Genomic DNA, 27,044 nt, shown 5'->3' with positions numbered 1-27,044 from the left:
CTTAGCCCAGGCCTTTGTTCTCTCGCCTGGGTTTCTGAATCAGCTCTGCCGCTGGGCTTCCCGCCCCCATCTCTGCACCCCCATCCATCCTCTCTTATGCTTCCAGGGTTACTTCCCCTAAAAAAACATGCGATCACGTCATTCACCGCCTTGTCAACCTCCCCTGATGGGCTTCCCGCTCTCAGTAATAAAAAGTTCCATCTTGACACAGCAGACGCTTCATTATCTTGCTCCAATGTCCCTGTCTGGTTTCGCCTTTCACCTCTTTACTCAGCTAATTCTAACCCACCCTGAACTTCTCACTGTTCCCTAATATACTATATCCTACGGTGCTGTGCCTGGACCCCACTTTATGACCCTTTCTATCAGGAAAAGTCCTTTCCTTCCTCTGAGACCCACCTTAATTGTCATCTGCTAAGGAATGTCCTCCTCAGTTCCCTAAGCAGAGAAAGTTCTTCATTTTCTGAGTGCCTACAGCATTGTGACCAAGCATCTCTTATAATAACATGCCACCCAAGACTGTACTTTAGCTGTTTGTCCGATTTCCCATTAACCTCTCAGCACCTCAAAAAGACAGCCAACTGTTTTACTTATTTTTAAAAACTCCCGGACCCAGCATACTACCTTGCATATGGTATGGTTGCCTCTCAAATACGATGGTTGAATCAAACACAACCCTTCCATAACACAGGGAAAGGGGAATCTTAATTCTAACAGTATAAACGTTTAAACAGAAAATACAAAAACAATTGAGACTGTTCTGCAAAGCCCCCAGCTCTACTGCCATGGGGAGTAGACGGCCCACTGCTTACCGCTGAATATCCTTGTTCTTCCACAAGGAGGCAGACTGAGACTTGGGCACGCGTTCAATGAAGTTCACCAACTCTTCCATGAGAAGCCTGAGTTTAAACAAAGAAAGTGATGAACACTCAAAAAGGAATCAGAAAAACATGGCACTCTTAACACTGTAGCCAAGAGAAGCGGGCTTGCCTGTCTGCCCTCCCCAGTCGTCCTTCCTCTCTCTGCTGCACATAAATGTGGGCACCATTTTACGTAAAGTTGAACAAAAACCTAGCCTTCGCGTTGAATTTTCATGTTAAAAATTCTGAATGTAAATGATTTAATTCACCTTTAAAATAAGCCTGGTGTGCGCTTCTTGTCTCTAAACACTGAAAGATATAAGCCTATGGTTTAACTCACGCTCTTAAGACCTCTGCCTTTATTTTGGTAATTAAAAATACAAAAGGAGAAACAGTTAAAAGAGCATGAAGTACCTGATTTTGGTGGCAGCAAGGTGGGGGTAGGATTGTTTTTTAATGACAATATTAAATGGACATTTTAAACTGGTAAAATAAGTTCTCTTCATATACGTTTTAGGAATTAACAAAATTCCACATGGAAGAATACTCTAAGGACTAATCCTGAAACTCTAACTCAAGGACCTGCCAAAGGACAGGCTCTGCAGATCACAAGCTGGGTCACCACAGAGTCACAACTGAGGGAATCTAAGCGATGCCTCACTCAACTGGATCAATGATCCCATGCTCTGAGGAATACATGGGAACACAGCACTGATGGGACCCTGGATGGCTGGGGGATGACCAAAAAGCTAGAAATAGACTTTCAACATCTTGAATCCCCTACATAACCCAGTATAGATTGTTCCATATTGATTTAAATCCTCTCCCAATAAACACACAGACATGGCAAGCCATAAATTTATTAGTATTTGAATGCCGAACAACTTCATTTCCACTTATTTACTTATTCCTAATACTATCATCGTCTTTCATCTGTTTTTTTTTTTAAATTGTCTTTCATCTTGAAGGAGCAGTACCAGTTCCAGCATTCTAAGATACGGAATCCAAGCTCATTATTTTTCTGGCTGTAGCTTTCTGGAGAACAATCTGGTATGTCCATCCTCAGGCTTTAACTTTTTCAGACTAGAATCTAATGTTTTCAGCTTGTCCTCTCACCAAAACTGTTACATCACCTGGAGTGTTTTACTTTCCTACAATGTCTCTTCCTCAGATCCTTTATGTTTTTCTGTACACACTGCAGGTAATATGGTTTGACACAAAAACAAGGACATATTTTGTTTCATTTCTGGTAATTCCATCGTATTGGACTTCAGTCAGATTCTAGAACCCAAAGCACTTAGATCCCGTATTTCGGGTCTTGATAGTATCACCTTATACCATACTTCTTTGTTTGCTTCAGCACAATTCTTTTCTCCTGGGGTAATTTTCTTCTCACTAAATGATGCTGTGGTTACTTGAAACAGCCATCGGTCCCATGGAGGCTTGGGAGGGGCAGGGGAAGAGGCAGCACAGCATTCTCAGAGTCAAAGAAAGGCTCTGAGGTTTTTATTCCATACAGTCCCGAGTTTCACTATGTCAACAGTACAGACGACGTAACCATCTAATTACCCTGTTTTCTACAAGCCGTCCCCATTTATGGTCTGCACTGTACCATAAAAGGGGGGAAATTTTGAAAGCAAAGTAGTAGGATTTCTTCCTCTTTTCTCAAATATGCTGTGTTCCTTTCCTCCCGAAGCGCTCTGCACTGCGTCCTGGTGGCGTCCTACTGAGTGATACTTCCCCTAATTAGTGTCATCTGCACAGAGGAGCTGTCTCTGCAAACTCCCTGCTCCCGTTTTTCTAAAAAAGACTAACGACCATTACTCGCAGCATCAGTCTCTAGGCAACTCCAAAGGACATTTGTTTTATCTGGAGAGCTGTCTGTTCGTGCCCGTTCTCTGGGTCAGCTGCTCAGAGGGAAATAACAACCCCTCCTCGCACAACACTCTATTAACAGTCACCACTGAAGGGGGGAGCTCGCCAGCCACTCTCTAATGGCACAGGAAGAAATGCTCTCACCTGCCGATCTGAACGGTGGGCTCTGTGGCATAGACCGTGCCTGTGAACCCCGTGTGCTCAGTGATGTAGGGCAGAGCCATCATGCAGTGATAGTTAGAGATGAGGATCACATCTACCGTAGACAGATCTATTAGCTCGGTCTGAAAAGAAAGGGGAGGGAATGATAGATATCTGTGCGGGGCACATAGATCAACGTGATGGGACTGAAAAATGATGTCGCCAGAATGCAGAGGAGTGGCTTTGGTACTACAGAATAGTGATGCCTTTCCTGCAACGCTTCTATTCTCTCAGTTTAGGATACTTCCTAACGTTGACATTACACGGCAGGACAGGATGGCTACTGGCGAGAGTGCAGCCCGTCCGCCAGAGGTGCTCTGATTTTACTAAAACAGAGCTCTGCGAGTCAGACATGCGAGGATGAACGACAACAGGACACTTCAGCAGCTGCTGCCTGGCAGGTGGAAGCAGGTAACACGAAGCAGACAGCACAGTATCAGCCGTGAGGGAGAGGCAGACAGAAACCAGCTCTTCAAAAGTCAAATGCGGGAGGCTACTGTTTTTGGAGTAACTTCTGACCACTAGTGTTGGGTGTAGACCCCCCGCAAATGTAGTGGCAGAGTCATAAGAGGAGGTTATACTCTTGGGTTCTACCCTAGTCACAACCCCCGCTCTACCCTTCACTCCATTATTAAGGTCATGTGAAAAGGGAAAAGACAGGTTGGCAGGTGAGAAAAAATGCTACCCATGTTTGGTAAATTTTTATGAACACTCTTTTAGTAGAAGGGAACTTTTTTTCCATAAATTTAAGTCCTACCTGCCTTTTAAGGCTCAATTCTCTTCTTCCACTAAGCCTTCCTTATTTGCCCAGACGAAAGAAACCACTTCTTCCTCTGAACTGTCAAGGCACTTTATGAATATCCCTCTTGTGGCAGTTATTATTCTGTACAAAGGCAGGCACCTCAAAGTTATCACTTTGTCCCCCCAAAACTGAATGTCTCTGAGCTCAAGACTCCTGTGTGACTCATCTCTGTCCCCTCCCCGCTGTGGTAGCCAGGACATAACAGGTCTTGGCGCACTGTTGTTGGAGGATTGCATCGTTATAAGCAGCACCCTCTGTGGAGAAAAGTGAGATGCAGTGGTTCAGAGACATCATCTTAGTCTCTGAGCTCTCCCTCATGGAACTTACCCTGTGGAAACTGTATGGTACAGTATGGACAGCATGGGGTAACTCAAAAAAGAGTTTTAGTTAGCAGAATGGGTCACAGAGCTACTATGTCCCCTACAGAGTAGAAGTAACAAAGATGTCTGTGCCCTCTTTGCAAATAACAGAGACAGTGTGCCATTTTGGGTGTGGGTATCTTCTGGTTGGTGACTTTATGTGTAAAGTAAGTTGATTTAATAAAGCCGCCAAGGCATAATCAGCTCCTGAGGACAGCATGGAGAGTAGAGGTCAGAAGCTACTCACCGCCAGGGCAATGGCAATCTGTGTGAATAAAATGTCTAAGGACATAACTTAACTCCATGTTGTGTACTGCACTTCCAAGACAAAGGGTCATGGGACATCCTGTTGGTCCTATTCCCCACCAACTCTCTAGAACCATTTTTAAACAAATGAGAAGATTAAGACAGAGTAGCAGAATGATACGTCCAGAAGAAAACAAGGGAAGAAGAGGTGAAGCAACAGTAAAACCCAAAAGCATCCCTACCTTCCTTCTACCTATACAGAAACTGGGTAGGAATATTTGAAATTTCTCTTTACTATATAAGAATCAGCCCACAGAGTCTAGAATGATAAGAAATTTGGTGAGGACAGCTCGGGGGGAAATACATATATATATTTTCTGCTTGGATATATATCAAGAGTGCCTACATAAAAAATTTTCCTCTGAGAAATAAATTCAACACCCAAACTATGTTTATATACTCACATCTATATGTCTACTTGCATACTTTCACTCAATGAAATCCCATAAAGATTATTTTAATTTTAAACTTTTATATACAGACACTTGGGTTCTACAGACCATGAATTTAGTCAAGACAATCATAATTTATTGGTTGATTACTATATTGTCCTAGACTTTACACACAGTCTACAGTGTAGACTTTGGGGGAATACAAAGACATTTAAGCTAGCTGCACTAGATTATAAATTCCATGAGGACTGGGACTTTAGTTCTGCCTGGCTCAGCCACAAGTCAGCCAAGATTGGACAGTGTAGTAAGTCCCTCTCTCCTAATTCAACAACTCTCGTATTTTCTCCTGATCATACAATGCCCTGGTTTCCCTTAAAACAGTGACTACTACTAACCTGTCATAAACCACAAATTATGACACTAGTTGAAAAAACCTATATGGCTTTAGAACCCTAAATATAACAGTGCTGCTTTAGCTTGGCAAAGGTGAACTGTGAAACGGTGACTGTTTAATTTCAAAGTTTAGTAGTTGATGGAGCAAGTCAGAAAGTCACCAGAACTCCAAGCCAGGAATCCTCCACTGCGGGCCACAAGCTGAAGGCTGCAGCAGTCAGTGCCACAGGCAGTAAACTGACAATAAATGTAGCACCTAGGATTAGGAATCTTTGAACAGATGGGGAACTGCCCCACCAACTACTAAATGACAAATGAAGATGACGAAAAAGATTTTATTAGCGGTTAGGGAGAGCTCAGGATTCTCAATAACTGTCTACCTTCACACTTGTTCCTACTAGTGTACCTCAAACTTTCTCCCTAATTTGCCAATTTCAATTACCATGTCCTACTTTGTTTTTCTTCCTCTCTTTCACCCTGGTGTCCTAAAAGGGCACATCACCTACTACAAAGAGAGAGAAAAAAAAAAGTTTATCTAAAGGGTATCAAAGGAAGTTGTAGAAATGGAAAGAGAGAGAGGAAGAAAGGACAAAAATAAGGGACACAGCACTCCCAATTTCTTTTTTTCTCTGGCACTGAAATGTGAAAGTATTTTCGACAGGCACTGACATCCCCTGGGCACACGGAAAGAATAGAATGGTAGCTTCTTATTGATTTCCTCAGGAACCCTGGACTGGCTACTGGCTTCCCTACACTTCATCTGTGAGCTGAGAACTCCATCTAGGCCACTCTGGGGATTAGGCCTGTCAGCTGAGATTAGTTTCCTTTAAGACTAATGCAAACTGATCTTTGTTTCCTTTAAAACAATGAAACTGGACTCAAACACTTATAACAAGTCTCACTGTGATGGTACGTAAGCGACAGATATCCATGACTCAGTTCAGAATCCATGAATTTCAAGCAATATTCCGTATGTCATTTCAAGTCAGCAAGAAGTTTTACAGTTTACTGTACTGGCTGGATAACAGTAACTCCCAATTACCCAAGACTAGAAAAAGTATGGCTAACCTAAGACACAGGCATTATCCAGTCGGCCTTCTGTATCTGTGGCTGTGAAACCTGCAGATGCAGAGGGCTGACTCTATTCATTGCACTCCATCATTTTATATAAAGTGCTTGAGCATCCGTGGATTTTGGTATCCACAGGGGCTCCTGGAACCAATCCCCCGCAGATACCGAGGGATGACTGTAATTACAAAATTAAAAGGCTTGAGATATTTCTTTACCAAAACTATGCTCCAGTGTGAGTGTCAATGTGGATTATAGAAAGAGCTAGGGACGGGAAGAAGAGAGTGACTTCAATGATTTACAGACAATATAAAAAGCTCCTAAATGATCATATTTTAGCTGTAAAACAAAGTACCTAGAATAACAGATCCATTTCAATTTGAAAATAGGAAGCTAAGCCCCTGAAAATTATTTCTTGATTTCAGTTTGAGAGATGATAAGATAAGCTTTGTTTCTACAAGATTCACTTTAATCTTACCTCTGGTAGGCAGAATTCGGGCACAGAATCCACAAATACATGACCTGAGCACTCCTTTAGCTCCTAAAAGACATGAAAAGAAAAAATTCTAGGAAGTAATATCCAATAGATACAGCGCCAAAGAAATTTCATCCCCAAACCAAACTTTCCATGAAGTATCACAGATTGCTAGAGTTGGAGGGAAGCTGGAAGGTTATTTAGGTCAACTGTTCATTGTTTAAGCTCAGGGAGGCTAAATGTTTTATTTAGGATTAAAAAAATGCTGGCTGGTGGCTGACTCAGGACTTGAATGCACATTTCTTGATGCCTCTTCAAGGAAGCCATGTGTGGACACATGCTGCTTCCATAACTCATGACCCAAAGCTTTCCAAATAATTGTTAGATGGACCATACCAGCAATATCAGAATGATCTGGAACACTGATGGAAGTAGATTCCTGGGCCCTACCTAAGATCTAAGGGATGAGAAACTAAGGATGAGGCCATGGAACCTGTGTTTATAACAAGCACCTCCAGTGATTTTGTTCTGCAATTAGGTTAGGAGTCCAGGGCGTAGACAAATGATTTAGAGCTCCTTTCTCCTCCTACCAAGGTTTGAGGGGCAAATAAGGAGGGAGATGAAGAGTACAGGGTAGGGATTAAACCAGCACCACCACCATTCAAAAGAAAAAAGTGTACTTATAAAGAAAGAGAATTTAGTGCAGCTCCCACTCTGCCTGTGACCTACGGTATTTAACGTGCCTGTCTTACTTTGGATTCCTTCACAAACAGATCCTGAGAAAAGGGTGTGTGAAAGCTTACAAGGGAGGTGCTAAAAACAAACAAACAACAAAAAACCCAGCAGGAGGAAGGACAAGTGATAAAGGGAAAAGCAGGTGACCGATAATGGATGTTACAGAGCTACGTACCACAATGGGCAACAGGGAGTCACTCCCATGGGGAAACTCTAAGAAACAGTATCAAACATATACCTGGGAGTTATTCTACTCAGGGGCAAGGGACCTGGGATATTTATATAGCAACTCGTGCATTTGGGGCAGCTTTAGGAAAAAACTGTCAGGCAAAGCCATACAGGTATTGGCAGTTGGATTTATGACATAGGACACTGAAGAGACAGGAGTGGGCCACCAACAGAGTCTGCTACGATGACCCCAGGAGGCCACCAGAGTTGCTGCCTTCCCTTGATGACACTTTATACTGAAATCTATGCAGGAGTTTTTGCTCCAAAGTTAAAGCTATCTATGACTCTATAATGAAACCACTAAAAGATAGATTTTGGTTGACAGTTTCCTCTTTTCGGAAAGAGAAAAATACTGTTAGAACTTTGTTCCATTGTGTTTTCATTAGTCACCAAACATAAATTTCTATATATTCATATATATGTACTCATATTTATATACTGGAGTCTGAATAATTTTACTCTCAGTCTTTACCTGAAAATAAGGTATTAACTGTATGTTATTTTCCTTTTGAATTTTACAAGTCTCCTATCAGAACCTTGATAGAATATTTCCTCCCCTTGCCTTCCACTGTAAACTCTGGTTCCTCTCCTTATATGAGCACCATTTAACCAGTAGAGCGCTGAGCCAAAAAGAGACTGAAAACCATTCTTAATTACAATGTACCTGCCAGCTAAAAACAAATGAGCAATTATGTTTAATGAAAGAAGACTCCCAGCTCCCTTAGGATGAGGTTAAAAATGATTAAGACAAATCATGGGAAATTTCAAAGCGCTGCCTGGCCTTAAACTGACTATGTAATCTTCTTCCCCATGTTGCCACGCACCAGGGAATGTGTACCTCACATGACACAGCTTCCTCTGCGGCTCTCATCCTTCCTGGCCTGGAGCAGCATATTTGCCATTCCACGCACTTACAATGTTACTCTATTTTATTCACCACTCCCTCCTAATGAAATGCTCCCACATACACATGCAAGTCATTTTGCTCACAATGCACAGGTAATGGGATGCTTCTGAGCCTTTCTCAGGGAACAATGATTTACAGCCAGCAGAGAGTTCGGCTGAAATTTCATCAGGTGCACAGATTCTTGACTGTCACATAATTTTACAGTTAGCTATGAGGGAAATCTGGTTTCACATCATGCATTTGGCTTGCACTTGAGGTTGGGGTGCAGGCACAGGAATTAATTCTGTAAAAAGAGCACCTCTTTATTTAACAGTATCTATTACAAGAAGGAAATGCCTTATTCAATTCAGATGAATCATTTTAAGGATCCTTACACTTATTCAGTCTTTTCAATTCTGAAACTGGGGAGAGGAAGAATGATTTGGAGGCCTAAGAATGGCATGGATAAGCTTTACAGTTTTTAATCTTCCTTTACCCTCTGATTTTTTTTCAGGAGAAAATTTGACTAGATTATAGTTTTAACATTTTTTTGTATCTCTGGTCTCTCATGTATACGTTAAATGCCTAAAAACTGATCTGAGGAAGGAATTACTGTGAAGATAATCTAATGTCAAAAATTTAATAGCCTTGGGGCTTCCCTGGTGGCGCAGTGGTTGAGAGTCTGCCTGCCAATGCAGGGGACACGGGTTCGAGCCCTGGTCTCCACATGCCGCGGAGCAACTGGGCCCGTGAGCCACAATTGCTGAGCCTGCGCGTCTGGGGCCTGTGCTCCGCAACAAGAGAGGCCGCGATAGTGAGAGGCCCGCGCACCGCGATGAAGAGTGGCCCCCGCTTGCCACAACTAGAAGAAAGCCCTCGCACAGAAACGAAGACCCAACACAGCCATAAATAAATAAATAAATATTAAAAAAAAAATCCTATAGAAAATCTGTCAGAATATCTTATAAAAAAAAAAATTTAATAGCCTTGAAAAAAAAAAAGTAATTTGAGTCATTTACTTTAGGCCTAGTTAGTGATTAAAGTCATAATAGGACCCCAAATCCTAGATTCCTAGAACTATGTTCTCTCACAACTTATAAGAGTGTCCATTCCAGGCTACCAGGATCATAGATCATAGTCTGGAAGGCCCTTTGTTCATATTTACCTGAAAACATGTTTCCCTCCCATGCCCCCAAGAGCACACTGCCCGGCAGTTAAACACTCGCTCCCCAGTCTGTTCTCCACATGGCAGCCTAAGTGGTCTGAGCAGAGGAAGACACTGCCCGCTGCAACCCTCTGTGGCCTCTCATCACCCAAAGAATAAGACTCAGACTTTTTACAAAGCCCTAGCTGATTCGACCCCTGACAGAGCAGTTTAAAAATCACAATGTTTGGGGGGGGCGGGTTTAAAGTTATTAAAAAAAAAAATTCACTCCTTACAGGTGGAGAGTCAGTACAGCCTCAAAATGAAATGAGCTAGGGACTTCCCTGGCAGTCCAGTGGTTGGGACTTCGCCTTCCGATGGGGGGCAGGGGGGCGGGGTGCGGGTTCGGTCCCTGGTCAGGGAGCTGGGATCCCGCATGCCTCGGGGCCAAAAAACCAAGAAAAGGCAGTATTGTAACAAATTCAATAGAGACTTTGGGGATGGTCCACATCAAAAGAAAATCTTTAAAAAAAAAAAAAAAAAGAAGAAATGAGCTAGATGGAATTCTCTAATAAGCATCACCACTGAAACTCTCATTGAAATTCTAAAAATAATAGTTTTCTTTTTGTGGTGATAAAATGTATTTGCAGCAGAAGTTCTTAGATTTTACACATGAGAAAAACTGGATCTGTACCTGAACACTGAGACTCCTTAAAAGGCTCGTAAAAACAATAATTACCAAGTACTGAAGACTTTACATGGGATTTTTCAGGGAGAAGACACAGGGGAAAAAATGAGCCCATCAGTCACATTATTATCGGGTGGCTCCGGTATGACAAGACGGCTTTCCAGTGGGTGTAGATACGCTTCAGCTAATCATTACCTTGTCCAAGAAAGCATTTCCATCCTTTAGGGACCAGCCAGGAAGATTAGACAGCCTGGGACTGCAAAACAAAAGATTAAATTATCCTAAATAGATGATCATCCTCAGTGATTTCACAGTGACTGTACCGGCTCCATAAAGTGAAAACAGGTTGAAATTACTGGCAGCGACGCCACCCAAAGTACTAACCAAGAAGACGGAAAATAGCCATGTGGTGTCAGGCTTAAGAATTAGCGGCACTGGAACATTAAAAAGCCAAACAGTTCTGTGCTAAATTGGGAAAATTAAAAGAATGCTATGCAGAATAATAAAGGGAAAAAAGAATGATGAGACACTAGAGCATTGTACAGTTTTCCCATCACTGGCCCCGACTTCACCTTGCTTGTGTTTGACAACAAGCCTGAGGGGAAGGCCGAATGGGACCATTATATTGTGGATGACTAAACAGACTCAGAGGGGTCAGGTGTCTGACAAGAGCACTTAAGCTGCCTACCAGCCAGAATTCACCACAAATAAAAATCTGAATTCTGCTTGAGTCCACCTTCTGGATTCACTGCTTATAACTGAATTAGTCAACTTGTTACCTGTGGCTTGAGTTTCCAATTCAGGAAAATGAAGCTAGTTTTCCTAAGTGTTATGAAATACATACCTAAGTGAGTAATTTCTAGAAGGTGAGGTTAATTTCACATATACATTACATTAAAAAAGTCTGAATCAGAAATCATTCACTCTGGTAAGCTCAGGATTTAACTGTGTGCTATTGGTTGACCAGAAGAATTATACTGGAGGTTGAAAATGCAAATAACTCAGGAGAAAAAAAAAATGCTGGTAAAAAGAAAAACTTAACGATCAAGGTGATATATGAAGAAAAGCACACAGAAGTACAAGTTGGATGGCAAAAGGATTTTAGCACTTCAACACAAAATTAGTCTGTGAAGTAAAAATTAAAGGCAAAGTATGGGCGTGGGACTAAAAGACTCTATAATCAGAAACCAAGTTAACGTATAGTACTGAATCCTGTCTCTAAAATAAGTTTATCAAATTCTGACTTTGTAATTAGGTGGTAGGTACTAAAGTCAAATTGAAACACAGATATGTGAATATTTGTCAATCTTCTAGGAAAGATTAAAAACCTGAATAAAATATACGTGCATCCAATTTTAGAAAAAAAAGTGAGAATTTAAGGGGTAACTTTTAATTTTGACATAATTACTAGCTCATGGAAAAGCTGTAAGAATGTAAGTACAATGATGTCCCGCATATCCTTTGCCTAGATTCTCTGTTTCCGTTTTCCGTTTATTAATCAAAAAGTGAGACTTTTTGGATTTCATTCTTGAGAATGAAAATTACTACTAGGAGAATCAAATTCGGTTGGCATAAATTATACCTGAAAAACTTTTTTTAAAACTCTGCGAGTTTTCCCAGAAAAATACTCTATTACCATTAGCTGTTTGATTCCCATCTCATTTCATAGTCACATATATACCTTCACTTATAGACTTCTTACTTCTTAAAAAATATTATTTACTATCAGATCAGATTAAAGAACCAAGCATTCTAATAAAAGTGTAATGACAAGACAATCTGAATACTGTTCTCATTTCATGCACACTAACTCTTTAAAAGAAGTTGTAACTATCCACTTCCCTTTACAAAGAGAACTCGATCAAAGGACATGCATCCTGTCTGTTCTCCATCGGACACACACAAGTCAGCCTCCAAATTACAGATGACTGATTCAATTAGTTTTGTCCTCAACAAGTGATTAGAAATGGTACACTGCTATGGGACTTCCCTGGTGGTCCAGTGGTTAAGACTCTGTGCTCCCAATGTAGGGGGCCCAGGTTTGATCCCTGGTCGGGGAACTAGATCCTGCATGCTGCAACTAAAAAAAGAAAAAGATCCCGCGTGCCACAACTAAGACCTGGTGCAGCAAAATTAAAAAAAAAAAAAAGAAAAAAATGGTAAACTGCTTATCAAAAAATAATTTTTTAAAAAGTAAAAATTTCAGGTATTGTGGTTTTAACTCTTGCTAAACATTTTTTATAACGTCAAAGCCTTCTATGAAATATCTGTAGTTATTCTGGACTTGAGAAATTGCTAGTAGATGGTATTGAATGCTCCAAGGAGAGCAAGACCATGTTATAACAACAGTGCCAAAGATAAAGGGGCACACAAATGTGTCATCAGATGGCAAATGGATGCTGACTACAGAGATGGAAATATTTTCTTACTGGGGTCCAACAAGTTAATGACTAAACCATGAAGAGCTAGTAAACTTTAAGCTACCAAAGAGGAAGAGGTTTATTACTTTGTTCCTAATGATTACAAAATTTGAGAGGGAACAGGAGTTACAAAGTGAAGACAGAGGGCGATTTTCCAGAAAGAGGGACAGGAAACAACCTCGTCATTTGGTGAAGTGCTGAAGGAGGATAAGGTATTCATCTTCACTCATTCATTAATGAATCTTGATTTATGTGTCGAACACTCAGATGCTGGTGATACGACCATGAGCAAAATGCGCCTGTCCTCCTGAGGGGTTAGGGAAGACAGACAGACCAAGTAATCACACAGAGAACAATCTGTTACGAATGATGAGGCAGCACACAGCACAAGGCACCACAAAGTCTCCTAACAAGGGACTGGTCTAGGCAGCATCAAGACTTCCTTGAGTCTCTGAAGAACGAGCTGACATCTGGATGGTAGCAGAGTCAAGGGGAAACTGTCAAGGGGCAGGGTTTGGAGGGAATAAAGAAAGAAGACAGCTACAGGGCCCAGGACTTTCCTCCAACCATTCTCACCAGGCTTTGGCATGGACATCTTAAAAAAAAAGGTTATCCAAATGAAATTTCAAGGAGGGTCCAATATACACCCTCCCCCTCCTCCAACTAAAATGCCTTCTCTCTGTCCTTCCCATACAGAAACTGGAGTCATAAATGATCTGAGAGAGGAGCTCCTGCTAAATAGGCTAAGGGAAGGTGGGTTCAGGGAGGGGTGAAGAGCCTTCCTGGATGAAGGAACAATCTGTGTGACTGCTCCCAGGCAGGAGATAAGACTTCTTTGAAACTGAAAGAAAAGAAAGAGCAAGATACTAGAAGAGAGGCATAAAGCCTAATGTACCAAGACAGACTTGGTATTTATCCTAAAAGCAATGGAGGGGACTTCCCTGGTGGCACAGTGGTTAAGAATCTGCCTGCCAATGCAGGGAACACGGGTTTGAGCCCTGATCTGGGAAGATTCCATATGCCGCGGAGCAACTAAGCCTGTGCGCCACAACTACTGAGCCCACATGCCACAACTACTGAAGCCCGCCCGCCTAGAGCCCATGCTCTGCAACAAGAGAAGCCACTGCAATGAGAAGCCTGCGCACCGCAACGAAGAGAAGCCCCTGCTCGCCGCAACTAGAGAAAGCCCGCACACAGCAACGAAGACCCAACGCAGCCAAAAATAATAAATAAATAAATTTAAAAGCAATGGAAAAACCACTGAAAGATCTTAAACAGGTGAAAGATGAGATTAGATCTGTATTTCTAAAAGGTGATTTTGGAGAAAATTGATATCAAGTGCCTTCTGATAACACATAGCATTTGTGTGGTATTCCTACTGAAAATAGTAACCCCAACCTAATTATGAGGAAACATGAGACAAACCCATATTGAAAGATGTTATATAAAATAATTGACCTGCACTCCTAAAAATGGCAAGGTCATGAAAGACATAGAGACTGTGAAACTCTTCCAGATTAAAGGAGATTAAAGACGTGACCAAATGCAATGTGTGATCCGGATTGGATCCTAGACCAGTAAGTTATTTTCCTTTTTTGCTACAAAGGCATTACAGTGAAATATGAACTGGTATAACTTGGGAAATGTAAATAAGGTACACAGCTCATACTAGTATCGACGTTAACTGATTTTCTTTATTGTACTGTGGTTATGTAAGAGAATGTCCTTCTTCTTATAAGACAGGCACGTAAGTATTTAGGTGGCAAAGGAGCATTGTGTCTTTCAAATGGGTCAGAAAAAACGACATGCGTATGTAATATAAAGAGGCAGTGATAAAGCAAATGTGATAAAATGTTAGTAACTGGTAAGAGTAACTGGGACTTGTAACTATTCTTGCAACTTTTCCGTAAATCTGAAGCAATTTCAAAATAAAAAGTTACACAAAAAGAAGACTCTGGATTCAGACAGGGGCAAGAACAGAATTGAAGAAACTGGTTAGGAGCTTTACCAGTAATGCCTGTAAAAGAGGATGACGACTACCACAGTAGCAGTTATGAGAAGTGGCTGGATTCTAGAGCTATCTAGAAGGTAAAAATGACAACGCTTAATGAAAGGTTGGATGTGGGAAGTGAGGAAGGGGGCATCTAAGTGAACACCCAGCTCTCTGGCTTTTATAACAGGGTGCCATTCCCTAAGATACGGCAGCATGGGGGGAAACCAGGTCTGGGAGGGTGTACTCTCCTCTTCTGGACCAAGTTTAATCATAAACTCAGTTTGGGGTATGGTGAGTTCTGAAGTGCTTTCAAAGGCACATCCGAGGAGAGAAACAAGTAGGCATTTTGGATTTATGAATGTGGAACTCACATGTGGAACTTAACTAAAAATACACATTTGTAAGTTATTGTCTGGATGGTTATCGAGGCCCTGAGCATTTATTTTTTATTTTATTTTTAAAAATTTATTTATTTTTGGCTGCGTTGGGTCTTTGTTGCTGCATGTGGGCTTTCCCTACTTGCGATGAGCGGGGGCTACTCTTCGTTGTGGTGCGCATGCTTCTCATTGCGGTGGCTTCTCTTGTTGCAGAGCACGGGCTCTAGGCACGAGGGCTTAAGTAGTTGTGGCTCACGGGCTCCAGAGCGCAGGCTCAGTAGTTGTGGCACACGGGCTTAGTTGCTCCGCGGCACGTGGGATCTTCCCGGACCAGGGCTCGAACCCGTGTCCCTGCGTTGGCAGGCGGATTCGTAACCACTGCGCCACCAGGGAAGTCCCTCTGAGCATTTATTAAATTCCCTTGGGGGAGCCTCTGTGGCCAAGCACTGAATACTAAAGAATTCTCATGTGTGATGGCCAGCTAGAGGAAAATGAATCTCCAAAGTAGATAGAAGAGAAAGATTCAGAGAAGTAACGAAAACCAGGACTGCATTATCATGGAGGAGAGTGATGCTGAATGGCTAAGGAGGGTGAGGATGACAAGTGCGTATTATAGCTAATGACATGGAAGTCATTTGTGATTTACCGAGAGATGTTCTGGTGGTTGGTGTGGGCAAAGCAGACTGGGAAGGAGTTAGGAATGCTGAAGGGGAAAGTGGGGTTTAGAGAAGGTTAAAAAGATTTACTTTTTCTTTTACATTTTAAGTTAGAAGTGACAGCATAATTAAATGGGAAGGACTGAGTCAAGATGGAAAGATTCAAGATAAAGGAAAGATTACAATAGCGAAATGATGCAGAAGGAGAGAAGGGTTGAAATCCAGAGAAGACAAAGGGATTCATTCCTATGACAAATATTTACGGAGCAGCTACTGCATGCCAAGAACTCTTTTAGGCACTGGGGATACAGTGGAGAGCAAACAAAATCTCTGCCCTTATAAAACTTACCTTTTAGTGGAGAAGAAAGACAATATATAAACCAAGTATGTATATATGATGTAATGAGAAGTGCTCTGAAGACAAATAAAGCAGGATGAGGGGATAGAGAGGGACTGGGGATACTATTTTAGCCAAGTGGACCTCCAAGGTTTCTGGCCTGAGCAAATGAAGACACTTTTTGTAAGGAACTGCCAGGGGCTGCTAATCATCCCATTAGTATAACCTCCCTCTGAGAGAAAAACAATGACAAGGGGAAGAGAGAGTAGAAGTGGATTCTGTATTCACTTGAGAATACAGAATTAGGTAAAGACAGGAATGAACAGGAAAGGGAAAACATGTAGCTAGGACTGTCTGCCCAACTCAGGTTTTGAACACCTAGATGATTCATGACCCTGCTGAGCATGTAGGCCCCCTTTTGGCAACCCTCAGCATACCCCGTATTTTATTTTCTTTAGTAATTATCACAAGTATATAGCTGTTTTTTGTACCACAAGTATAATTAAAATTTCAACTGTGTAATTCTTTCTCCCCTGACAGACTATAAATTCCATGACAAAAGAAAAGTTGTCTTGTTCATGTCTGTATCCCCTGGTCTAGGACACTGCAGATTCTTAATACCAAGTGAATGAACATTTTAATCTTTGGAAGGAAACAGACAATGATATCAGGCTATTTTAATAAGAAACATGCAGTCATTTTTGTTGAGAAATATATATGACACCTATAGTTCCTAAATGAACTCTAAATACATTTTTTTTTTCCCTTCTGGATAATATCTATGGATGGTAAAAGTATTTCTAAGTGCTGGATGTGATTATAACTGAGTTTTATCAGCTATGCATAAAATGTAATCTGGAATTAACTCTGACCTTGTCCCCATCACCTTACTGTATCCCTTATCTCAGAAAAAAGTCAATCGTTGATTTTTTTTTTTTTTTTTTTTTTTTTAATGGCTGTGTTGGGTCCTCGTTTCTGTGCGAGGGCTTTCTCTAGTTGTGGCAAGTGGGGGCCACTCTTCATCGCGGTGCGCGGGCCTCTCACTATCGCGGCCTCTCTTGTTGCAGAGCACAGGCTCCAGACGCGCAGGCTCAGCAATTGTGGCTCACGGGCCCAGTTGCTCCGTGGCATGTGGGATCTTCCCAGACCAGGGCTCGAACCCGTGTGCCCTGCATTGGCAGGCAGACTCTCAACCACTGCGCCACCAGGGAAGCCCAATCGTTGATTTTTAATTATACTTTTCCTAGATGGTTCACGGGGTTATCATTATGAATAATCACTGCACACAGTGAAGTCTTCAGCAGTGAATGAGATACGTTAGATGGTTTAACCAGCTCGTTATGCTTTTAAGCTCTTAAATTTGCTTTAGATAGCTTTTCTGTCTCCTTTCCTTCATGCGGTATCACTTTTTGCTGCTGGGAGTATATCTGCTTCTAAAAGTTACCCACTCCTTTTATAAAGTGCTGCTTCTAAATAGCAGCAAGCTGGAAAACCAATCTCCTAGACAAGGTCTTAGTAAGAGTAAACAGTGCTGCCTGTAGGCCTGGGGTAATCTGTCTACTTTAAGACATGGACTTTGGCTTCATGTAAGATTCTACGATATCTACAGCTGACTAGTATGAAAATAATGCATAGATACCTATCAAAAAGAAATGTCAGGCTCTATGATGTCAAGTCCCTGCAAAGGCAGTTAAATGATTCTAAAATTCAATTCGTGGGGCTCATCAGTTGACCATTTATCAGCTCCTACATGAATTAGCAAGAAAGATGAAATATATATGACTTCACTTGCACTGAGTAGTTGCAGGAACATTTAACAGAAGCTCAGAAGAAGTTATAATAAAGAAGTCAATCAATAAATCAATACAACACTTTCCATCAACCCAGCCAAAGGAAATTATTTTGATGAAGAACATTTTTAAGGGAACAAAGTAAACTTAGGACAACACACAAGGTACTGGTCATCTTGATGCTACTGCGTACCGTTTTTCAGCAAACCAAAGCTCATTTTGTCTCGGATGCATCAGCACATACCTTTGAACAAGTGGCAAAGGAAGGAAATTGAGGGTGGAATTCATGTCCAGTCCACAGTCCAGCATAACGGTGGTTGATTTGAATTTGAGCACATTGCATGGTAAGGTTGGGTGCCCTGACAGGCAATACTGAAAAACAAACAAACAAATCACTTTTGTCAATAATTAGTTATAGAAAAAGTCTAAAAAATAAAGTGAATTAAATAAAGCTGATCATCTTCTCTCATGAGAGCACTGTGTAAATTCAGCTAACTTTCTATATGGCTTCCTCCCTTTTACAGTGCTGGATACCACTTCCCCTAGGATTCAGCACCCTCAAAAATCTCAGATCATACCCAGTTCTTCGCGGGGTACCAACTTACAGCTCAGGCAAGTAGAGTTTTGGAGGGGCCAAGGTTATTCTAAACAGAAGTTTTCCTGGCTGTAGTTTTCTGCTCCACTCTCACATGACACTTAGAAATTCCCACTATCCTGTCAGACCTAAGTACTGTGTAAAGTCAATTAAATTCTAAGCTGGAACCTCAAACTGTGCTACAGGTTACGTTTGCTTCTCTGTAAATAAGTCGGGTGACTTTCCTGCAAGAGGAAATGCTTGGGAAGGGTTAACAAACAAGCATCAGTAAGGGGGTGATGGCTCAGCCTTGTCAGCAGAAATGACTCCAAAGGACAAGTGACTTCCCTGACGTGCAGATACTAGGCAGGAGTGAGGGACACCCATTCCCAACCAATCAAGAGCCTCTTGCCTGCGGCCGCAGTCCTCAGAAGTCAAAGGGGCGTGAGCCACAAAGGCGTATTCAAAGGGGAGTGATGAGGCAAACCAGCACGCTGACCTCAAACATCCCTCAGGTCCTCCTCAATGGAGTGCGGATGACAGATACGCCACACTGAAAGTTATTTATATGGGATGGACCCTGTGTCACCTTTCATAATTCGACTGCTGTTCTGAAGACAATGAATGAAAGAAGAGGGAAAAGACCTTTTCTCCCACCTCTCTCTTCTTCACTCCATAGAAGCCTCCCTTGAACAGCAAAGCCCAGAAGATGGAGGGGTCAATGGTTCCCATCTCCTGACAGACACATTCTTCCGGATTTAAGCGCAAGTCAGGGTAGCGCGACATCAGTGCTTGCCCTCACATGGCCACCGCAGCGCAGGCTAAGGCTTCGCTGCTCGTTGGTTCTGTCACTGGATAAATTTCCTAGTTTTCTCCAGAAGACATTACAGGAACTGATGAGTTTTTAAAACTGCAGGTTCTAAAAGGTCAGGAGCCAAGAAATTGTGATTATTTTGCAACCTTCTTTTTTGGCCGCACTGCATGGCTTGTGGGATCTTAGTTCCCCAAGCAGGGATTGAACCCATAGCCCCTCAGTGGAAGCGCGGAGCCCTACCCACTGGACTGCCAGGGAAGTCCCTTGCGAGCTTCTTTATTCCAAGTTTGTGAAAGATAATTATATTTCCCAATCCATAATTCACAACTCATGGCCTGAAAGGGTACACGGTTACTTATAATGAAAACAGTAACAAAAAAAGTACTAAAAAGTCCAGGAAGCATGATTTGGGTAATTATTCTTTACCTAAGTTCATTCTTTGATAGGTATCAGAACTACGGGAAAAATTTTCCTACTAATCAAGGCAGAGCTATTCCTACCCCTCCCTTCTCCATCTGGTTCCCTATTGCTAGCTTGGTTTTTACCCCTATCTAAGAATTACGTACTTGTTAAAGAAAAACTATCTCAAAATGAACACAAAGCACCCCGTTAAACCTGCCCCAAACATGACAGAGGACTTTCCTATATTTCTCCTTTATAAAAAAAAAAAAATCAGATACTCAGAAAAACCTAAAAAGAAAATAAATGAAATGTATATAATGGTTATTTCTGGGTTTAAAGATTATGGTGTAATTTTCTCCTTTCAGCTTCCTGCATTTTCCAAACGTTTGACAATGAGCATTTACCATACTTTTATAATCAGAAAACAAAAATATTATTAAAACAAAACTGAAAATTTAGTCAGTCACACTCAATGACAAAATCTTTTTTATCTTCATCTTTAAATCACGGATAACAAGTTGCAGCAGAAGACAGAAGATGGACATGTAAAAGCTTCTGCTCAAAAGATTTCAGGCAAAGGAAGTTAGCCAACAGACTTTACATTTGCTCCTATCGTCCAAGGATAAAGAAAGGTGAGGAACACTTTATAAGGGCCATAACTGAATGGGAGAAACATTTTCAGAGCGTCTACTGAAAGAGTGCCAGACCTTGATCTCACTAGCTCCAATTTTATGGATCAGGAAATTGAGTTTTACACAGTTTGAGGGGCTTGTCTGAGAAGAGAGAGCCAAAGACACACAGCAAGGTCTCCTGACTCCATAGATCCCACTCGTGCTTCCCAAAGTGCACTGCTCACTTTGTGGGTCAACTCAGTCTGCTGAGACACAGAGTAACTGTCACCAGTAAATGAGGCACCTGGCAAGGTTCCCGAAGTTTCCCTGGCTCCAGTGGTGCTCTTTGCACGTTTCTAATATGCTGCCTACAGTCACCAAGCAGATTATAATCTAGCGAGAGTTAGGGACTGATACACAAAAACATTAAGTAATCATGTGATTTTAATTCTGCAATTAGAAATAAATATGACAGAAAATTTGAAAAATACCAGAAAGAAAAATATTACCCACAGCATTTCTACAGTCCCTATCTTTTTTCATATTTGTAAAAGCTATAATTTTAGTGCACCTATTGCTCTGTATGCTGCTTTTAAGATTCATGGCTGTGTTTTGTCTATGTTGCATATCACTCCATCTTTATTGGCTGCCTAAGTAAATATACCATCACCTGTTTAATTATTCTCTTACTGTTGAACATTTAGGGTTGCTTTCAGTTGCTTTATTACAAACATGGCTGTGGTGATAACTTTAGTGCTCAAGGCTTTTTCCATATTGGACTGTTTCTTCAGAGGATTCCCAGAAGTGGCATTAACTAGGTCAAAAAATATGAGCATTTTATGGCTTTTGAAATATGCTGCCAAAATGCTTTCCAAAAAAGGCTGTGCCTATTTACAATGTCATCAGGAATATAGGAGAAGATCTGTTTCACTGCTTATTCCCATCAGCATTATGGTCAAAACCATCTAGAATCTGCACCAAAATGCCTCTATAATGTTAGTACATGTTAGTAGCAGCTATCTAGGAGCAATTAAATGGCCCTAAACAGGAAATCAACTACTTGATAAATGAATTAATTTTGAGAGGCAGTTTGAAGAAATGATTTAAAGCAGGGAGTTTGAAGTAAGACTGCCTAGGTTCACATCTTGGTTGTGCTCATTATTGTGTGATTTTGGGAAAGTTACTTAACTTCGCCAAGATTGAGCTTCCTTATCTGAAGGATGCAGTAATAGAAGCTACCCTCCTAAAGTTGTGAGGACTAAATGAATAGATACAGAACATGACAGTATGTGCTCATTGTTGCTATAGTTATAAAATCATTAAGAGGCTGAAGAGGTCACCTAAATTTTTTTTGGGGGGGGCACCTAAATTTACAGGATTTTAGAGAAGAAATTCTATTCTGTGTGGCATTCACTAATGTTTTAGACATCTGTGTATCCCATAAAACTAGGTAAAGTGAATGAATAATTTTACAAATATTTTTCTATTGCTAGTTTTCCCTGCAGGAAGATACAGTTACTACTGAGTACAGAAGCGAATATTGTAGCCAACATAAGGTTTTACAATTTTTATTTTTTCTAGCTTAATAAGCACACAGCAGTGCTTTCATGTTAATTTTATTTCTACTCAATAACAAAGCTGCAGATTTTTCTGTGTAATAATTTATTATCTATATTTCCTCATGTGCCTGTTGATTTCTTTTTACCACTGAATAAATCTGGTTTCAGAACTTATATATGCTTAACATATATAAGCATTGTTTATATTTTTTGGGTAAAAATTTTTATCAGTTATACTTAGTACATATATTTCTCATTCTCTTACTTTCATTTAAAAAAGTTTTATTACGGAAAATTTCAAACATACAAGTAAGCAAAATTAGTACAGTAAACTCCCATTACTCAGATTTAACTATCCATATTCTGCCTTTCTCTTTGTTGCTTTCCTTTTGATGCTGACACACTTCTGAGGAATAGCTATTATGTTGACAAACCAATCTGATCTCTGAAAATACTGTTTTCATAAATAGTCCTAAATTGATCTCTTATGCACAACTGGGACAAAAACATGAGTCCATTTTCCTAAATGTCCTTGCAGAATTCATTAAAGGCAACTCCTTTCACCTTTAACTTATCCTTGGTTTTTAACACCTCTGAGTCCTTTAGTAGTCTGAATATATTTCTGAAATCTCTATTCTATCCACTGTTTTTTTGTTTTTGTTTTCCGTTTTCATCTCAATGCTGTAAAGTTTTTACCTTGTAATATTTGAAAATAAGCTAGAATGACTAGACTTCAATTCTAAAAAAAAGTTTTTCTAAGGATGTAAATGGAAGCTACATTTAATCTGTATATTTAGGGAATGCTGCCAATTTTACTATACAATAACATTTCTCTGAGCCAGGAGCAATGCACTGCTTTCTCTTTTATTAATTTTATTTTTTCTTCCTTTACAGTTTAAAATGTTGTATTCCTTTAGCTCATAACCAACAAGTCAATTATCATTAACATAAATATATGTTTGCTTTTCAATTTCTATTTAATTTCTGCTCTGAGTTTTATTGTTCTATTTCAGGTTTTATCTGTTATATTTTTTAAATTTCTGCAGTTGGATGTGTAGCTGATTAAAATATGCATTCAGGCTACAGACAGCCCTGTAAGTGATGCTCTGGATACATGTTACAAGTTTACATTGTGTTTTCAATTTACCCATTTCTAAATACAATGACATTTCTATTGTGATTTCTACTTTGAGCTACAAAAGAACTGTGTGTTGTGTGTGTGTGTGTGTTTGGTTTAACTTCCAAATATAAAGGTGGAAATGGTTATCTTTTGGTTACTGATTTCTAATTTTCTTGTGGGCAGGGAACAGATTTTATAATACTTTTTTGATATTTATTGAAACTTGCTTTGTAAGTCTGTACACTGTGAATAGCTGATTTTTACAAATGATTCAGTGTGCATGAAAATTGGGAATATATAATCTAATTGTTTTATACAGAGCAGATTAAGTTTATTATCTTATCTCCTATATCCTTACCTACTTTGAGTCTTAGGAGAGAAGAAACTGGCAATTTCTTTTTGTAATTCTGTCATATTTTGCTTTATACACCTTGAGGCTATATTGCTAGGTATATAATGGTCAGGATTAATACTAGTGCATGGTTTACCATTATGTAACGCTCTTTGTCTTAAAATCTATTTCTAGATTTATTTCTAAATAATATAGCTATACCAATTTTTCCTTCAGTCAACAGTCTTCTGTTTTTTTAAATGCAATTTTACACATATACACACACAGTTAAAAATGAATCACCAATTTGAGAGGCAACTACTTTTGACTCTTAACAGCTATTTCTTCTAGTTACCTCTGTATTTCTCAATAATACTGTTATCCTGTTATTTCTGGAGTTCTCGAATTTTAGTTGTTATTGATTTTTTTCTACTATGGAAGCTATTTACAAATAGATGAAACTTTGCTATGGTCCGTAACCAAGATATGTACAAAAGGATTCCCTATCACATTTGAAGCAATGCACATGAAGGCACTGCCAAATTCCTTGGACTGGATAAAAGAAATTTAAAAGGAAAGAGAAGTTTGTGTAACAGATTCATGTACTGATCAACACCATCATTAAAGCAACTTGTCATGGTTCAATTCTCAGTGTTGCTTTTTCCCTCAGTGCTATGTAAATAAAAGAAAGATATGTCCTAACAATAGTACTGTAGAGTCAATGAATTATTTTACACTATTTTTCACAGTTAATGATTATTTACCATCATTTTAACCAATTTCTTTGTTCACCAATCCTTCCTGTATCCCATTTCTTGGGTTCAATTCCCTTTTTCCTGAAATACATCCTTTAGTCTACCTCCTTTAAATGGTGTTCAAAAGGTAAACTCTTAGTCATTATTAGTCTGGAAATTTCTTAATTTTGAATTTACTCCTCAACAGTGATGGTGGTGGAATTATAGGGTAGCAAATTACCTTAGAACGGTAAAAATACTAATCCAACTGTCTTCTGGCATCTATCATTGCTGATGAGAAACTTGCTGCCAGTCTAACTGGTAATCCCTTATAGGTTGCTATTAAAAGCTCTTTGCCATTGATGTTTTGACCTTTCATTAAGATGTACATTGGTATGATTTTCTTTTTTTTGGGGGGGGGATTATACTTCTAACATATAAGGACTCATCTTTGACAACTGTGAAAAACACTGTCAGTCATTATCATTTTGAATACCATCTCTCCTCCATTCTTCCTAGTTTCTACTAGTGGAATGCCTATTAAATATTCATTGTAATGTTTCATTTCACTCTCTGTCTCTGTAACTAAATTATCCTTTCATATTTTGCTTTTTTAGCCCTGTACAGTGCATTCTGGATACTTTCCTCAGCTCTATCTTAATTTGCTAATTCTTTCTTATTGGTGTCAAGTCTGCTATGTAACTCAACTTTTCAATGACTGCTTTTCATTTCTAGAAGTTCTCTTTAAAAAACAGCATCTTGTTCTTTTCACAGGTTTGATATCTTCATATATGTCTTTGATCATTTTAACATTTTAATTTTAGAATCTCCGTCAGATTGTACAATTGTCTGAAGTTCTTGGGAGTCTTGTTATGATTGCTGATTCTAACTCAAGGTGGATTTCATTACTGTTGTTTTAAAATTCTGGATGGTGAGCCCATCTTTGGTGGGGCTACATCTGTGGGAATTCTATGTAGAACAGGTTGAGGCAGGTCCCCAAGAAATATCTTGAGATCAATCTTTAAGTTGATTTCTCAGCTTGAATATTCGTACTTATAGGGGAGCATACAAATCAGACTTTCATACTCTCAAAGCACTGGCACAAGCTCCTTGCACAGACAATATTCCTTATTGACCTCTTAAGCAAGCAAATGGTATTTTTCTAGTACTCCTTTCATACGTAGCTCTTGGGGGTTTCTGATTTTGAAATGTGTTTCTGAATATTACAACTATTACTAAGAAGACTCACATTATGACCTCAGATTTCAGCAAATCTAACACTTAAAAAGCTGCTATGAACACAAAATGACAACCAGCCAATCTAGCCTCACAGAAATCTTCAAAAGCAGTATGAATTACTGCAAACTTCAGGAAAAAAAAACAAACAAACCACAAAACACAAAACAAAACAACAACACAAGAATTTGGCAAATCAACTATATCGCATAAAAAAAATAAAAAATAAAGAATTTGGCAAGTTAGTACATTTGGTAAATTTGGCAATTTCATCATATGGCAAATTCAATTTTAGTGAATTGCCTTTGAGAAATATTTAAGTCTGTCTTTTGCAGAAAGAACCATGGACTAAAACATTGTATATGTTCTTCTCTTTCCTAGTCTTATTTAAAATAATTATAATATACATAGTTATTACGATATGGTATTTATTAAATGACAGGCACTCTTTAAGAACTTTACATTTAATTCCTTTAATCCTCCCACGAATGCTATGAGGTAGGAACTATATTTCCATTTTACAGAGGAAAAAAATGAAGCACAGAAATTATGAGGTCCCAAAGTTGTAAAGGCTGTGCCAGGACTTGAACCCAGGCGAATGAGATCCAGAGAGAGTACACTTCACCACCAGAGCATGCTATGCTACACAGAGAGAAAGGAATTGTCCGAGACTAAGAAAAATTTGCGGAGATGATGTGCTCTAAAAGGCCATATTTTGAGTTGATAAGAATATAGACTAAATTTATAAGCTAGTGAACAAAGAAAATTAGTTAGCTGGCTAATATAAGGTAAAGCAAAGATTAAATTATTAAATATATGTCTGCAATCCATCATAAGCAGTAATTTTCTTTTGTTGGGTTTTCCCTTCCGTTCAAAAAAATAAACAAACAAAAAAAAGGTGATAAGATTCTCTCACTCTAAAGCAGTTTTACTGCTGAAACTACCTTTAAATATCTGTAATGTAACCTATAACCTTTAGGTTGAGTTAATGCCAAAAGCTCTTTAATCTTGTTCAGGAGAATTGTATACACCATAAAGGAACTTTTTTACAGGCAAGAGTGTTAATGAAGCAAGTTGTAAATGACATCACCATTTTTTCCTGTTTTTCTCCTTTTTCTATTTAACCAACACATATATTCACTGTGGAGACCTATGAGCAGAGAAAAGAGGTTCAGTTTTTTTTTCTCTCTGGCAGTGGAATAGACTTTGGTTCTTTCTGATTCAAATACAACATTAAAAAGATACGTCTAGCAAATTGATTTTTATGTAATGCTTTTGCTTCCTGGCACAACATTAGAAAACCTATCAGGGCTTCCCTGGTGGTACAGTGGTTAGGAATCTGCCTGCTAATGCAGGGGACACAGGTTCGAGCCCTGGTCCGGGAAGATCCCACATGCCGCGGAGCAACTAAGCCCGTGCGCCACAACTACCGAGCCTGCACTCTAGAGCCCGCGAGCCACAACTACTGAGCCTGCGTGCCACAACTACTGAAGCCCGCGCGCCTAGAGCCCGTGCTCAGCAACAAGAGAAGCCACTGCAGTGAGAAGCCCGTGCACCACAACAAAGAGTAGCCCCTGCTCACCGCAACTAGAGAAAGCCTGTGTGCAGCAACGAAGACCCAATGCGGCCAAAATAAATAAATAAAATAAATTAAAAAAAAAAAAAAAAAAAAAAGAAA

General features: G+C 39.8%; 1 protein-coding gene across 3 annotated transcripts in view; it reads right to left on the bottom strand.

Moving 5' to 3' along the window:
• The window catches only part of INTS9 (integrator complex subunit 9), a 108,907-nt gene that overhangs the window by 59,715 nt on the left and 22,148 nt on the right, over positions 1-27,044 (bottom strand). For 2 of the 3 annotated variants that reach the window (XM_082402778.1, XM_082402779.1), the window contains exons 2-6: positions 18,230-18,357; positions 10,608-10,668; positions 6,735-6,797; positions 2,880-3,019; positions 813-899 (exon numbers count right to left, since the gene is read on the bottom strand). In XM_082402778.1, coding sequence (XP_082258904.1) covers positions 813-899; positions 2,880-3,019; positions 6,735-6,797; positions 10,608-10,668; positions 18,230-18,357 — 479 coding nt within the window. Of the gene's footprint in view, positions 1-812; positions 900-2,879; positions 3,020-6,734; positions 6,798-10,607; positions 10,669-18,229; positions 18,358-19,216; positions 26,669-27,044 lie in introns of all 3 variants that reach the window. The other variant, XM_082402777.1, reaches the window with a different exon arrangement.

The sequence above is a fragment of the Balaenoptera borealis genome (assembly GCF_965194805.1).
Source record: "Balaenoptera borealis genome assembly, chromosome: 8".
NCBI lineage: Eukaryota > Metazoa > Chordata > Mammalia > Artiodactyla > Balaenopteridae > Balaenoptera > Balaenoptera borealis.
Note: the sequence above shows the minus strand (reverse complement) of the source record. Positions and strands in the feature narration are given on the sequence as shown.